Here is a 16,069-nt window from a genome sequence, read left to right on the forward strand (position 1 = left end):
TTTGACACCATTACAATGGAGGATGGCCGACAAACATTGACACCTAAGAAATGCATGTGTGCGGTACCGCAGACAGTACTCCCAGGTCACGATAAGGATGCCGATTCCCGAGGAGGGCTGTTAGAGGATGCCACACTCGCCCATGGAGAAGGCTCTTCAGATATAAAGTCGAGCGCTGGAGGATTAATTGAGCTCGACACAACAGGAGAACCATCAGTGGGTTCGTTCGTTTCTACAGGAGGTACTCTCGAAGGACTATGAGGCCGAGATACTGTAGGGGGTGTCACTGGTGCAGAATCTATGGGATGTTCCGGGGCATCTGAGAAGTAGGATGAACCACCTATGGTCTTTTCATCATCCAACTCCTGTTTCTCGCTAAAGGATAGATCGAGAGTAGGAGAGAAATGATCTGTAGACGGAGACAATAGAGGGGGGGATTTCATGGCTTCGCGCGACGACGAACGTGAATGCGACGATAGAGACGAAGAAAGTATGGTGTCATCTGAAAACGTCGCTGGGATCACGCTGTTGACGCGCAGACCGTTATCTTGTGCGATAAGCCGAAGAGTCTCTCGGAGTGCCTCTTTTTCTGAGCGGACCTCTCGTAGTTCTTCCTCCGTTTCTGCACACTTGATGCGCTCCGATGCTACCATCCTATTCGCCTGTGATAGGAATTAGATGACGTATTGCGACCACGACCCGCTGTGACGGTTACCTCTTCAAAGAGCGCTTGAGAAAGGGACTCGAGCTCAGATTCCAGCGCTGCCTTGCCAGCAGAAGTCGTTTGGTGAGCCTTGCGTTCGCGCTCAAGCTGTTCTTGAAGTTCTTCCAGTTCCTTGTCCTTCGCCGTAGATATCAGCGTGGGAAGAGAGGGTGATGTCAAGTGTGCAGGAGACCGAGTTCCTAAAGAGGCGGATCAGTTATAATATTCAAGTACATGGTTTTGCCGTACCACTGTTGAATCTAAACTTGAAAAACCTGGTATCTTGAGCGGCTGGCGGAGGAGTAGTCACTGGGGACGGGCTCTGAGAGGACTGTTTGGTGCCATTAACGCTTGAAGCGCTAGACGGCTGAGATGGAGTTCCCTCTTCGTTTAGATTACCGTAGTCTAAGCTTCTAGGGCGTTCCTCTTCTAAACTTGCCTGTCGGTGCTGAACTTCGCGAGCACTCCAACGGCGCCAGCCCACATCTTTACCGTTGAAATTATCTCGCTTGAGAGCCTCCTCGAGCATTTCATTGTTGGAAATGACAAGTTGAAGATTAGACTTTGCAAGATTCAGTGACGTCTCGAGCTCGGTTTGTGTTTTGTATGCTTCCTTGAGTAGGGAAGACTAGGAGAGATTGGGTAAGCTTGTTTTGTTAAGATAGACGCTGGGCCAACGTACAAACTCTTCTACTCTTTTGACAACTCGATCCAATGCATGCCTGAGATCCTCCTCTTGCCCTTGACTGTGCACGCGGCGAATGTCTCGCAAGTCATCGTCTAATGCCAGAAAAATCGCCGTTTTATCTGAATTCTGGTTTGGGCTGCTGTCTCGGCGTGGTGGTGTGGATCTACCGATAGGTGCAAAAGACAGATTGGACAGCATGAAGTGCACTACACGAAAATACCGATGGTGGTTCAAGACGGGTTCTCTCAGGCTGCAGCACTGGGGTTAGGTGTATGTAGGGTTAGGTGTAGGGCCGTATTGTGTGCCCGCCGAGTGCCTTGATACTGTGTGCGCCCATCTGTTCTGTAGTAGACCACTGAGACTCAGCCCATCTTTCATCAAGGCTTTCTATCCATATGCAAGAGCTTTTGACATTATTTCTGTATCAAGCGGTGCTATATGATGAACTGACACGGTGTTTGATCGCTCTTTCAGCGTTGCGAGCGCTTACCGACGTTTCAAAATCTCCTTAGAGCCTTGGCGAGTCTACAGTTGGGAAAGGTCTTTCCAAAGCGCTCAGTACAGGTCCTACACTTCATCCAACCTGTCACTTGGTCTGCTCTGTATTAAGGAACGAGCTAATTATGCTGTGTCCTTACTTTACATTTTTAATACCAGTATGATTCTCACACCCGCGCTAGCAAATGCAGCCAATTCGCTCCCATCTTTGACCCAGCTCGAAAATGTTTCCGGACTGACCGGTGAGCGGCTGCACGTTTGTATGAGAACATTCTTATAATTGGCAGACTCCCTATTTGCTGTCATGATCTAGAGTGTACATTATAGGGCTATGATCATGACCACGTTTCGTAGCTAGGCGATCATCCGCCAGCAGAACTCCGTTTACTCCCATCTGCGGTTATCCTACAATTCCCATCCCCAGACAAGGTGGCCACTTTTCCTAGGCATTACCTGTGCTGCTCTGCGGTTTGTGACATTCTATTCCGGACCTGTCATTTCTGTTCACACAATCGACGGCTTACCATCGGCGCCCTGTCCCTTTTTCACTAGCTTATTACCCGCACAAGTTATTCGCCTGGACACTGCGATTCCCCTCTATCTTCCACAGTCATACCTGGGCTGCACTCCTTCTGCCTCTATGCCTCCTCCCAAGAAGCCCGACCCACCCCATAGGATACAATTCGCCACGAACAGTCTTCGTAACACTACGCTAGCCGTCGATAATGACAAGTTCTACTACGAGATTGTTACTCGATTCTGGCATCCTCATCTCACCAAAATTAACAAATTCGACTACGAGGCCCGTGTGGTGACCTGCGTCGCTGAGATCGAGGCTCTTCCAAAGAAGGAGGTTAAAGTTCGCTTCAACACTGATGAGAGTGAAGGGCCTTGGACAAAGGCATCAGAGTTCATCAAATGCGATGGGTCGAACGTGTGAGTCCGGAACCCCCTGGAATACGTATAAAATCCATCTTGCTGACACAATTGACTAGCGGGGGAACGTTTGTTGCTGGTGATGGTATTGAGTATCGATGGAAAACGCATAAAAGATATCTTCAAGTAAGTGTTCGATCGTGTACTTTTGCCCATTCGCGACCTGATCGCACTTCACAGCTTGTGAAAAGTGACGATGAGGACAAAGTGCCCATCGCAGAATATCACCCTTATCGCCGTCACTTTTTCATATTCCGTATGTCGCAATACGCCTGGCTCGAAGTCAAACCAGAAGCCACTGCTGCACTGGAGAAAATTATAGGTCAGTCTGGACATCTCCGGGAAGCATCTGTATATTGATAGATGGTTGTATCAGTGAGCTACCTTCTCGTGGAAAGGCGTCGACGGCAGGCAAAGATTCGAGTGAAACTGGAACACCAGTAATGTCCCCAGTTCGTCATTACGTTCCGCAACTATACCCCACTCTGCAAATACCTTGTATTCTTGTCGTGGAAGTCAAGCCGATTTAGCTATCTAGACAGAGTTCGGCTCGCCAAGCTATGTTGGAATTTTCACATCAAGGCCAGTGAGGCTGATCGGTTATATGTTTTGTCAAGCTCTAAAAATTGGCACGCACCTTATCATTCTTTTTATAATATCTATTTCGGCTTCACGTCTCAACGTTCTTTGCTTCTTATGGTTCTATCATGCACAATCAGTTTTTTTTTATTACCCGATCGGTCATTTTTACTAGTCTCATACAATACCAGGTGTTCATTACTTAGATCAGAATGAGTGCGGTGCGACTACTTAGCGGGGCATGTATCTTTGTGTGGATCGCAAGTGGCCCTCACCTAAGTATCAGAATTAGGAGGCCCGACTGTGCTGTGATGTTTTTATTTAAGCTTACGGTTTTCTTTGAAGGGCATTGCAGCAAGTACCAGTTATTCATTGATATTACATCTCATGTATGCCATCTACCGGTCTACACAACCGTGCAATATTTATATGAATGTTATCTCTCGAACTTCGTTGTAATCACTGCATAAGACGCCAGCGCTATTAATGGTGAGTAACATGGTTTATATTCTTCGTCATATTCCTGTGCCAGTCAGTAGTGCGGTCCAGTGGATTCCTTAAGAGTTTTTGATCACACTTTGAACACGTCTCACTGGTATGTGGGTGATATCGGTGTTCATGCACATGAATGAACTGGACTCAATCACGTTCAGACCCTTTGAATATCAGGACAAAGGAAACCTGAGAAAACCGTGCTAAGTGACGCCCAGGCATTTACGGTGACCGCTGACACTGTGTGATGTTTGAGCATCTTAGACTGGTAAGCATATCCCGCCCATATTCAGGGGAGAGATGGTGGGACGGCGGCCACGGTCAGCTGTCGAAAAAATATGCTAGCTGGGGTCATAAGGGGATACATGCATGCTCGCCGAGCAGACATCGGCCAAGAGTTGCGTATTTGGCACGCAGAGCGAGTATGTGCATGGCTAGGCCGAACCTGGTATCACATCCGCTTTGAGCCTTTAGTGCGCTCCCCTCCCCCCTCACTATAGGCCATGCTACTAGGCTAGTAATTGCTTCGTTGGTCTTCGCTATATTTGAACCAGCATATGAATGCTTGCAAAATAAAAATAGCCATTGATATGTGGAAAGTACATTCTGTTAGTTTTGAATTAGACTTACTGTTGCGGAAGACTAGCAGATGGTTCTATCGACCGTACTCGTATATCGTGTATCGTGGACAGCGAGTTCTCTTAAATAGCAGTATGAGTTTGACTAGGCTTGCTCATGATTCAATGAAGTATTCGCTCGATGCCGAGACTCGGATTCTACTTTTCCCACCAAAATGGTCCATCTGCACTATCCACGTCTCGAGATCTCTGCATTCTGTCTTGAAATCGAGAAAAATTTGCATGTGCGACTCTGAACGGTAGAGCTTGAAAGCGCTAGCCATATACATGTCATCAACTTCCTGGTCGCAAGAATGCACCGATAAAGCGCCAAGGATTGGCGCGCTCAGACCACGTTTCAACTTGCTGTACAGGCGCTTCTATGCTGTGACCAGTGTTTTTCAGCACCTTTCGATCACAAGTATCGCAGGGTCCACGTCTTTCGCAGTGTAATTTTTAACGATTGGTCGCAATCGCTGTTCGGCGAGATTCAAGCTGAAGCTTCGGGAGCCTGAATCGGATCTCGACGAGCTTTAGGTGTCATGCATCTAGTAAATAGGCCAGGCTGGCCAGTCGCTACCGTGGACGCTCGTGGTAGTGCTTTCAACGAGATTCACGGTCATGGAAAGCAAATCAACAATCATATCAATAGTAATGCAGCAATCACCCAATTCTTTGCTCCTCGTACGATGCACATTTCTTGTTCAGTTCTCGTCTAATCTCGCCACAGTTACAGTTCCTGATCCTCCAGAACTCGCAGAATGGCTATCTCCTCTGAATTTTCGGCAGACACACAGTGAAATTTACGGAAGTCGGAGAGAGGGAACTGGGGAATGGGTACTTGAAGACGAGAGATTTCAGGACTGGAAAAAAGGCAAGACAAAAACATTATGGTGCCCTGGTATTCGTAAGTACATCATCACTATTTTCACGGTAGCAGCTAATCATCAAACGTCTACTTTCTTCAAGCTGGGGCTGGTAAGACGGTTCTTGCGTGAGTAAGACAACAAACGGTAGATTGCTCTCAGTTAATTATCTTGCGTTTCCAGGTCATACATTATCGACCATCTCAGACGGAACGAGGTCGACGGTGTTGCTGTGGCATACCTATATTGCAACTATAAAGATCAGGCATTGCAAACGGTTTATAATCTCGTAGCATATCTTTTGAAGCAGCTCGTCCAAGATTTTCCCACTACCTCAGAACGCGTTACCAAACATTATGAACGGCACCTCGCTCAAAACTACCGTCCCACTCTGCATGATGTTCACAGCACATTAATAACAGAGATCCAACAATTTTCCCAGGTTTTCATAATTATAGATGCCTTGGATGAAATTCCCGAGGATGGTGACATCCGTTCTGAACTACTTCACAGACTCCAATCTTTAGGAGGTAGTTTGCTGGTTACTTCTCGTGACAATGCCTCGATTGCGGCAGCTCTTCGTGATGCGCAGCTTATGGATATCTCTGCCCACGAGGGTGATATACGCGAGTACATCGAAGGTTGCATTCATTCAGGGACACGACTCACGCGCCTAGACCGACTCTTGGCTGAAGACCCTGTTTTACGAGAAGAGATTTTTCGGCGTATTATAGAAGTTGCACGTGGAATGTGAGTGTCTTCTGTTAAACTGTTGTTCTATCGGCTGAAGGTCAACGTATCCGCAAGGTTTCTACTATGTCGTCTGCACATGGATTCTCTCGCAAAGAAGACTACTCGTAAGGAGATTCGACTCGCTCTCGAAAGCCTACCGCAGGGTGTGAACAGCGCTTATGATGAAACAATGAAACGCATCCATGAGCTGGACGAGAAGCATCAAATACTTGCCATAGAAGCCATAGTGCTAATCACTTATGCCTCACATCCTCTGACTATCAAGGAGCTCCAGCAAGCTCTGGCATGTTCAGATGACCTTTCCAGTGCCGACGATGAAAATTTGGTGGACCCCTCCCTGATAACGGATATCTGTTTAGGCCTGGTTGTTGAAAAAGAAAGCAAGTTTCATTTGGTTCGTGAGTTTATTAAACCACGTTTTATATGTCAGTTGTACTCATTCGTTACTTTTCCCCTGGAGATTACACTGCCCAAGAGTATTTCAACGAATACAAGGACTGGCCCTTCATGGACCCTCGTTCAGAAGTTACCAAGATCTGCTTACAAGCTCTCCTATTACCGTCAGAAAGTATGGATAGCTGGGTGTCCAATGGAACCTTCTTTCGTTATGCCATATGGAATTGGGGGCATCATGCCCTCGGCCTTGCTGAAGAAGCGAATAAAGCTTTGATACACAATTTTCTTCATCGCAAAGAGAAAGTCAGTTTAGCTTTGAAGTGCTTGGGTATCAGTGGGGGCTCAGCTTTGCATCTATGCACCTTCTTCGGCTTGGCTCGCACCATCGGATTCGAGCTGGACAGCAACGCAACCATAGACCAACGAGACGAATGGGGTAGAACACCATTGCACTTCGCAGCAAAAGAAGGGCGTGTAGCGGTAGTGAGCTTACTACTTGAGCGAGGCCACGACATGAATCCAAGAGACGGATATGGCAACACTCCACTTGTCACTGCGATTAAGAATAAGAAGTCGGATGTTGTTAAAGCGCTTTTGAAACAACACGACGTCGATGTAAATGCCAAAGAGCAAGACGATCGGACAGCCCTCTTACTGGCGGTCGAGCAGAGAAATATGGAGGTCGTGCAGTTGCTATTGGCAAACCAAAAAGTGGATGTCAACCTTGAGGACAGGTATGGGCGTACTGCACTTATCGTCGCGACAAAATATGAAGACATAGAGGTGATTCAACTATTGCTCGCGAGAAGTGACGTGGATGTCAATTCTAAGGCACATTATGGGGAATCACCTCTGTCGCTTGCTGTCAATCGGGGAAATGTGGCAATAGTCAAGCTGCTGTTAGCGAAGGATGATGTGGACATCAACTGGGGCAACGGTATGGGTCCAACACCCCTTTTGCTTGCAGCTGAGCAAGGAAACGTGAAGATAGTCCAATCGCTGTTGGAAAAACATGATATAGATGTCAACTTCGAGGATAATTCTGGCCAGACCGCCCTTTCCCTCGCAGCCAAACAGGGTCATGCGGGGATCGTCGCTTTGTTATTGGCAAGGCATGACTTGGATCCCAGTGGGAAAGGTCGCGAGGGCATGTCAGTCCTTTTGCTTGCAGTTGAGCAGGGGAAAACAGAGATCGTCAGGCTACTGTTGACAAGGCAAGATGTGTATCCCAACTGGAAGGGCTACATGGGTGTCACGCCGCTCTTGCTCGCAGCCGAGCAGGGTAGCGTCGAAACCGTCAAGCTGCTGATGGCGAGGGATGATATAGTTGCTGACCCGAAGGACGACATGGGCAGGACGCCACTCTCCCTAGCAGCTGAGTTGGGAACTGTAGAGACGGTAAAACTGCTGTTGAGAAGACATGATGTGGATATAAACTCCAAAGATCAACACGGCCAGACAGCTCTATCACTTGCAGTCGAGAAGGAGAACGGAAAGATAGTTACACTATTACTGGAGAGGCATGATGCAGATCCCAACTGGAAAGACCGCACTGGTAGAACACTCCTCTGGCTTGCAGCCCAACAAGGGAGTGCCGAGATGGTCGAGCTATTGTTAACACGGCATGATGTTGATACCAACTTTTGGGACAAAAATGGCCGGACTGCCCTTTCGCTTGCAGCTGAGCAAGATAATTTGGAGATCGTTAGGTTGTTGCTAGCAAAGCCTAAAGTAGATGCCAATTGGAAGTGCCATATGGATATGACGCCTCTTTCGTTGGCATCCGAGCGGGGAAACGTGGAGATCGTTAACTTATTGTTGGCAAGAGACGATGTAGACCCTAATTGGAAGGACCGTATGGGTATGACTCCCCTCGCGCTTGCTGCTGAACGCGGGAGCGCGGAAGTGGTCGAGCTATTGTTAGAAAGGGCTGGTGTAGATCCCGATTCTAAGGATCACATGGGTAGGACGCCTCTTTTACTTGCCACCGAACAGGAGAGCGTGGAGATAATTAAGCTACTGTTGGCCAGACATGAGGTGTATCCCGACTCTAAAGATTACATGGGTAGGACGCCTCTTTCCCTTGCCGCCGAACAGGGGAGCGTGGAAGTAATTAAGCTACTGTTGGCCAGGCATGAAGTATATCCCGACTCAAGGGACCGCATGGATAGGACACCCCTCTCATTCGCGGCCAAGGCAGGAGCCGAGGAGGCAGTCAAGTTATTATCGACGAGGGATGAGGTAGATCCAAATTCAAAGGATTACATGGGTAGGACACCACTCTTTCTCGCAGTCGAGCAGGGTAGCATGGCAGTGGTCAAGCTGTTGCTAGCCAGAGACGATGTGGACACAAATACCAGACATAAGCATGGTCAGACAGCTTTCATGCTTGCAGCCATGGATGGCAGTGTGGACATAGTTGAGCTACTGCTAACAAGGAGCGGCCTGGATCCAGACGCGAAAGATTGCATAGGCAGGACAGCTTTCTCATTTGTGACGCAGCAGGGGAATATTGAAATCATGAAACTGTTGTTGGCAAGGGACGACATAGATATCAATTCCAGGGATCAGCACTGTCAAGCACCCCTCTTGCTCGCAGCTGAGTTGAAGAGTATTGAAGTTATTAAGCTGTTATTGGAAAGGCATGATCTGGACCCTAACGCAACGGATGGCACGGGAAAGACGCTTCTCTCCCTTGCAGCCCAACTAGGAAATATAGAAATGGTTATGCTATTGTTGGCAAAGGAAGGTGTGAATGTCGAGATCAAGGATCAACAGGGTCAGACACCCCTCTCTCTCGCAGTTAACTCGGGGAGTGTAGATATTGTCACGCTACTGCTGGGAAGGCGCGAGGTATATCCTGACTCGAAGGATGCATGGGACAGGACCCCCTTATGGCTTGCAGCCAGCAAGGGGCTTGTGGAAATCGTGGAGTTGTTGTTGGCACGGCATGAAGTGAATCCTAACTCAAAAGATTGCTCGGGTTGTACACCTCTTGTCGTTGCAGCTACGCTAGGGAGTGTTGAAATTGTTCAACTGCTGTTAGCAAGAGATGATGTGGATATCAACTCGCAGAACAATCATGGCCATACACCACTATTACGTGCAATTGAGTGGGAGAGAAAAGAGATCGCGAAACTGCTATTTTCAAAGCAGAATCTAAACGTCAATGCTGAAGATCAACTTGGTCAAACACCTCTCCTGCTTGCGGCCGGGCGGGGGAGTATGGACATTGTCGACCTCTTGCTGGCACGGCACGACATAAACGCCGGTCGGAAGGATGCCATGGGTGACACGGCCCTATCTCTTGTTGTCGAGCGGTCAAAAGCAGAAGTCGTCCAGTTGTTGCTACGTAGACACGATGTAGATCCCGATTCCAAGGGTCATATGGGTCGGACACCCTTATCGATCGCAGCTGAGCAAGGATGTGTGAAGATCGTCAAGTTATTGTTAGCGAAAGATAACGTAGATCCCGACTCGAAGGACCACATGGGTAGGACACCCCTCTCGTTTGCGGCCGAAAATGGGAGTCTGGAGGTCGTCCGATCACTATTGTCAAGACGTGAAGTAGATCCTTCTTCGAAGGATTCCACGGGTCGGTCACCACTCTTGCTCGCGGTCGAAAAAGAATTTTCTGGGATTGTCAGGCTGCTGTTAGCGAGACATGACGTCGATTTCGACTCAAAGGACTATTCGGGTAGGACGCCTCTCTCGCTCGCAGTCAAGCAGGAGAGTGTTGAAATCATTCGGCTGCTGTTGGCTAGACAAGAAGTGAATGTCAACTCAAAAGACGACAAGGGCAGGACCCTACTTTTTCTCGCTGTGAGCCAGAGGCACGTGGGGATCGTCAGGTTGCTGCTACTGAGGCCTGATATGGATCCTGACTCGAAGGATCACTTGGGTCGAACACCCCTCTCTTTTGCACTCGAGCAGCGAAGTATGGAGATTGTCAAACTACTACTGGAAAGACGCGATGTGAATCCGGATTCAAGGGATAATGTGGGTCGGACATCGCTGTTATTCGCAGTTGAACAGGGATACATGGGGATTGTTAAGCTGCTGTTATCGAGGCTTGACGTAGACCTTGATTTGAAGGATAGCCTCGGCAGGACGCCCCTCTCGCTCGCAACCATGAATGGGAATACAGGAATTACTCGATTACTGTTAGTCAGACAAGACATGGATCCGAATTCGAAGGACTTAACAGGCAGGACGTCCCTCTCACTTGCGGCCGAAGAGGGTCATTCAGAGGTTGTTCAGCTGCTATTAGCAAGGCATGGCATTAACATCGACTCCAAAGACGCATACGGCCAGACACCTCTGTGGCTAGCAGCTAGACATGGCCATGCAAAAACAGTGGAGTGCTTGCTGGCGTTCAGAAATATCGATGTAAACGTGATCCCGATGCACAGCTATATACCACCTTTATGGGCTGCGGCGTGTCGATATTTGGACCATGAGAATGACATTCTGGCTCAGGGTTCCTTCATACATCCAGGTTGTAGTAGGAGTGGCTGTCATAGTATCACGAAACAGTAAGTGCAAATAATCACAGTGATGTTAGTATTATCAAACGACTGACGACGTTGATAATAGTAATGTCCAGAGTTTAGGCTCTGTTTTTCCCAAAAGAAACGTCGTGAGCCTGCTGCTTGAACGAGTTGACGTCGATGTTGACTGGAGAGATGAGCATGGGGAAACACTGCTGTGTGTTGCAGCAAAAACAGGAAGCAAACTTCTCGTGCAACAGCTACTCTCCAGAAATGACATTGATGTGAATTTGCAAGACGAAAATGGCGACTCGCCTTTACACTGTGCAGTGCGCTCGCATCATACGGATGTCGTCTCTTTACTCGTTAGCCAGGACAGTATTGCACTGAACCTAAAGAATGTCTGTGGACAGACCCCACTCCACTGCGCCATCGTCTTGCAACATAATAATGTGTCGCTTGATACCCGAGTGGCAATAGCAAGGCTTCTTCTTTCACAGAACAGCGTCCATGTTGATCTAGAGGATAATTGTGGAATGACACCTTTGATGCTCGCGAGAGCCGCAGAAGCAAGTGACATGGTTGAACTATTTCAAGAATACAGTGCTAAGCCGATTGACATGGAATACGTTGATGTGAGGGACAACACTTATTACCAGGATGACGACGACTCAGGAAGTTACCATACTGCCTTTGACGAAATGTCGGATTTTGCGGACTTGCACACGCTATGCCTGTGAATGTCAATGTGCGTTTCTAATATAACCGATTGTTTCTCCTCCTAACATTTCCACCACCGTCCCAAAGTCAAATTTAGGTCCTTCGATAATCGCAAAATCACAAAGTCGACATAGCCGTGTCGTTCTCAGCAATGCCAAGTGCATGTTGATTGATCGTCGATGTTAGCTGTACCGGAGGATGAAGACTGTCGTGACTCAGACGAAAATGATGTTAATGGAGGTGGTCCCGGGTGACGTATTGTGAACATCGCAGGGATAACAGATTTGACCAGGCTAGTTGTTGTTTTTGTTTATCATCTCGGGATCATTTGTGGTGAGATCAGTCTACCAATAAGTTCGAACGAAGACAATCCGAGTTTTGCAGTGGAGATCACGTGACAGTAAGAGCCGCGGCCTTCCCTCAGTGAATTACATGCGTTGCCGTTTTCTCTACGATAAATAATTCACTGGTAGGTAACTGACTGACTATCAATAGACCAGCTTCTCAGGCTGAGTAGACGTGTTTCTACTTGCTATATAGACACTCATGTGAAGCCAATGCATACCTGCTCTTCTGACAACAACTACCAAGATCACACCAGATAATAACCCTGATGGCACGCTGGGCGCTGAGACGTTTTCTTCGTGAACAATGGACGACTCTTCCATTGCCGTTACCTCAAGACTGTGAAAGTCTACGGCCAAAGTCTATAGTTCTTGTCGGCGCAAACGTAGGGCTCGGGTTTGAAGCAGCTGTTCATCTTGCGCGTTTGAAGCCTGCGCAGTTATTACTTACTTGCAGAAATCCGGACAAGTGTGAGGTCACTAAAACACGTACGTGACAGTTCCATTTTCCAAGTCTATATTTCTTTACATGTGCCTCAAGTGGTCGAACAACGATCTCGCTCAGACGGTGTACAACAAGAGTCCCCTATTTCCTTGGATAACATTGAATCATGGCCGTTGGAGCTGGACTCGTTTGAGTCTGTAAAGGCCTTCGTTGCCAAATTTGAGGCAGAAAGTAGAAGTCCCAACGTCCTCGTCGCAAATGCGGGCGTGGCCCTTAACAAGTATACAAAAACTCAAGATGGGTGGGAGACTACGTTCGTCATTCTCAGCTCATTGTCCCGTTCTCCTGCGGTCCTAACTCTCGCATCACTTCCTTATCAGGTTGCAAGTAAATCACTTGTCTACAGCGCTCTTGAGCATCTTGATGCTTCCCCACCTCATCCGCTCGTCCACCGAGACATCCCAGTCTCGTTTAGTAATTGTCTCGAGCGAAGCACATTATTTCACCAAAATAAGCAAGCTTGAAGGCCCTCGCGACTGCCCGAATATCCTGAAAATGCTCAGCTCGGAGAGCTACTGTACTCCAGCGTAAGTGCAGGCTATGTGTAAATAGCTGTACGTTACCTTACTCTCAATATAGGGTTATGGAGGATAGATACAATTTGTCAAAATGTAAGTTTACCTTACCTTGTCGGATACCCGTTGTATGTGCTCATTGTATCCTTTTTTAAACAAGTCCTGGAAATAGTATTTGTGCGCGAACTTGCTCGTCGTCTTCGCAATGGATCGCGCCTAAGCGTCTGTGCTGTACATCCAGGGTTCTGTCACTCTGAGCTCACTCGCCATGCATCTTTGTCCTTCCGTTACCTAGTATCTATAGGCAAGGCTCTTTTTGCCCGCTCTACGGAGATGGGTAGTCGCACACTCTTACATGCTGCTGCTGCCTCTGGCGAACAAGAGAGGCATGGTCATTATATATCCAGTTGTGAGGTTGTAGAAGAGCATGATTGGCTATTGAGTGAAACAGGCAGAAAGTGGAGTGATAGAATCTGGGTGAGTGATTCTCTTTTTTCATAATTATTTTTAGTTGGTCGAGGGGAAGTTATAACTCGATGCTGACTTGCATCGCATAAAAAATATGTTTATTTCAGAACGAGACTATCTCGATACTTGCGCATGCGGACCACAGAATCAACAGCATTGTAACTGAATATTTGGTGGATCCCGGGAACTGAGTTGCGAGATACATATCAAACATGCTCATTATATCCCAGTGTCTGTGCAGTACCTTGTGTTTATGTGTAATGAACTCAAGTTTAAAGTGCTTTGTGCGAGTTTAATGACACTTCGAGCTTAGTCAAGTCCAATATTAGCCTGGGTTCGAGACTACAGTAAGTACATCTCCAATTTGGTGTCCGCCAACTCCAGAAATGAGTTTCAAATCCTTGGTAACACAGTGGGGCCCAGAGGGGTGTCCCTTCCACTTGGTCCAGGACACACCCGTTTCATCTCCTTTTTTTCTCCATCTAACACACTTGCTTGCTTGATTTCCGAAATCCAGCTTATGCGTTTCTTGATCCGATGAGTGGGAAGAAATAGATCAAAGTAAAGAGTCGTCCCTCGTCGGACGTCTGAATCCCTGTTGTGCACACTGGCCTTACTTGTATGAAATCAGAGGGATTTTATACTTTGATGATCAAGTTCATGTAATTGCCTGCTCGTCGTCATTTTTATTCATTCTGAACATGAACGCATAATGCGGGATGTTAGGGCCCAATATGAGCTGACACAATCCACGAACGTCGCTTTGTATTGATTTCGGTCAACTGGCTCTAATCGTTATGATCTACCTATGTCAACGCGTTAAGGTCGGGTACCTCATGTGGAGGTTATGCGTGCAAGTCAATACAGGACTTCAGACATATAGTCACATTACTCTCGATTGAGTGTTATCTTCCCAGTATAAAACGGTTTCAAAGTTTTGAAGGGACGCTACGCAACGGAGGGAAGACAGGTAATGTTTTTGATTTGGAAATACCTGCATTAACTGCCTCCTTTAGATCCTGTTTATGATGGTTAGATCAAGATCAGATAGCATAAAAGGACTATAAAGCATTAAAGACGCTGACCTGTGACTGAACCATAGCCCCGTTCCAGATGGCGGTATACTCAAGATTTTCAGCCACACTGCAAACATCATACGTTATTCACATATCTTCCATAAAGATAAAAATGAGCCACGAACCTGTGATCCCTAGCATGAAGGAGTAAATGTTTGGTACCGATTACAGCCACAGGACTTTTACTGGCTATAACTTTGGCAAGTGCCAATGCTTCGCGCACTACGGCTTCCCTTCCACCGTCAATGACTTTCGAAACTAGCCCCAGCTTCTCGGCTTCTGCAGAAGAAAATGGACGGGCTGTGTACGCTAATTCTCGGGCAAGGGACTGATTGGCAGTGATCTTCGGGAGGTGAGCCAGGGTGCCTATGTCTGCAGCTAAACCCACATCTACTTCCTAGAACTTTGTCAGGTTAAACATTTAGCTATCAGTTAGTTAGATATACCTTGATAGAAAATGTTGTGTCCGAGGCCGCGTAGCGTATGTCACAAGCTGCGATGATATCAATTCCTAAACCAATGACCATTCCATGAACAGCTGCCACGACAGGAAAAGGACATCTTTCAGGAGCTGATATTGCGCGTTGAAACTCTAGAATATGTCTGCGAGTGATATATCCTAGCCTTGCTGGTTCAGTATCGTGACCGTCTAAGCTGGACAGTCCTTGAACTTCGGCGATATTTAAAGGAATAATTCGTGAATATTCAGCAATGCGGTACTCACAATCAATTCCTGCGCTAAAGATTTTTGGGAAAGCGGATGAAACTACAACAGCACGAATATCTTCCGTGAGAGTTGCCATGTCGTCGAAGACACGGCCATATTCTGCCCAAAACCTGTGAAGGGTGTTAACTGGCACGGAAATACTTTGGAAATACATACTCATCCGTGAAAGCGTTGACAGGCTTTCTGTAATGCAGAAATATCATCCCTATGTTAGCCAGAATCATCAAATCAATGGGCTACTCATACCTTGCCAGTTCAACCAGACGCACGTTTGGACAAGGCGATGAAATTTTGATGAATGGGCCGGAGTTGTCGACAGCCATGTTTCTAAGTCTCAGTTAGCAACAACCGTGTGGCAGATTATGGTCTGAAAGCGAGATCTTGACCGAAGCTTGAGTTTACAAGTTTACAAGTACAGAGTATTGCCGCAGCGCGCCGCTGTAACAAAAGAGCCTCCGGGTGTAGAGGATTGCCGACAACCGGAGCTCGAGGGTCTGACGTTGCGATCTGAATCGATTCACAACATCACCTGTGACACCGACCTGAGTGTGGCACGCTGAAATCTGAAGATTCTATGATCTATCAACTATCATAGGTTACGGTTTGTCAAAATAAAATAAGACCCAGTCGCCAGCTGTAGCTATGTCAAAAAAAAAAAGTAAATATTCAAATTTTACTACTTTTTTTATCTGTTCC

General features: G+C 47.2%; 5 protein-coding genes across 5 annotated transcripts; 4 read left to right on the forward strand and 1 right to left on the reverse strand.

Moving 5' to 3' along the window:
* Positions 1-1,721: 1,721 nt before the first annotated feature.
* Positions 1,722-3,729, forward strand: SERLADRAFT_448918 (uncharacterized protein; the record flags this gene model as incomplete). The annotated part of the gene is made up of 5 exons (XM_007318091.1): positions 1,722-2,131; positions 2,203-2,825; positions 2,885-2,951; positions 3,006-3,147; positions 3,202-3,729. 4 exons carry the CDS (start codon positions 2,530-2,532, stop codon positions 3,267-3,269), a joined length of 573 nt encoding a protein of 190 aa, XP_007318153.1.
* A 5,267-nt stretch (positions 3,730-8,996) lies between these two features.
* On the forward strand, positions 8,997-9,669 carry SERLADRAFT_388862 (uncharacterized protein; the record flags this gene model as incomplete). Its single annotated transcript, XM_007318092.1, has 1 exon — positions 8,997-9,669. A coding segment is annotated over one exon (305 nt), but the record flags the coding sequence as incomplete, so codon positions are not given.
* A 924-nt stretch (positions 9,670-10,593) lies between these two features.
* SERLADRAFT_466983 (uncharacterized protein) lies at positions 10,594-11,063 on the forward strand (the record flags this gene model as incomplete). The annotated part of the gene is made up of 1 exon (XM_007318093.1): positions 10,594-11,063. A coding segment is annotated over one exon (402 nt), but the record flags the coding sequence as incomplete, so codon positions are not given.
* Positions 11,064-12,189: 1,126 nt separating this feature from the next.
* On the forward strand, positions 12,190-13,850 carry SERLADRAFT_466989 (uncharacterized protein; the record flags this gene model as incomplete). Its single annotated transcript, XM_007318094.1, has 7 exons — positions 12,190-12,207; positions 12,256-12,571; positions 12,624-12,840; positions 12,908-13,114; positions 13,167-13,198; positions 13,263-13,579; positions 13,678-13,850. 6 exons carry the CDS (start codon positions 12,352-12,354, stop codon positions 13,759-13,761), a joined length of 1,077 nt encoding a protein of 358 aa, XP_007318156.1.
* Positions 13,851-14,274: 424 nt separating this feature from the next.
* Positions 14,275-15,902, reverse strand: SERLADRAFT_388872 (uncharacterized protein; the record flags this gene model as incomplete). Its single annotated transcript, XM_007318095.1, has 7 exons — positions 14,275-14,589; positions 14,656-14,713; positions 14,772-15,043; positions 15,093-15,316; positions 15,371-15,483; positions 15,530-15,556; positions 15,620-15,902. The coding sequence occupies 7 exons, from the start codon at positions 15,694-15,696 to the stop codon at positions 14,500-14,502; spliced, it is 861 nt and encodes a 286-aa protein (XP_007318157.1).
* Positions 15,903-16,069: the final 167 nt, after the last annotated feature.

The sequence above is a fragment of the Serpula lacrymans genome (genome assembly GCF_000218685.1).
Source record: "Serpula lacrymans var. lacrymans S7.9 unplaced genomic scaffold SERLAscaffold_6, whole genome shotgun sequence".
Lineage (NCBI taxonomy): Eukaryota > Fungi > Basidiomycota > Agaricomycetes > Boletales > Serpulaceae > Serpula > Serpula lacrymans.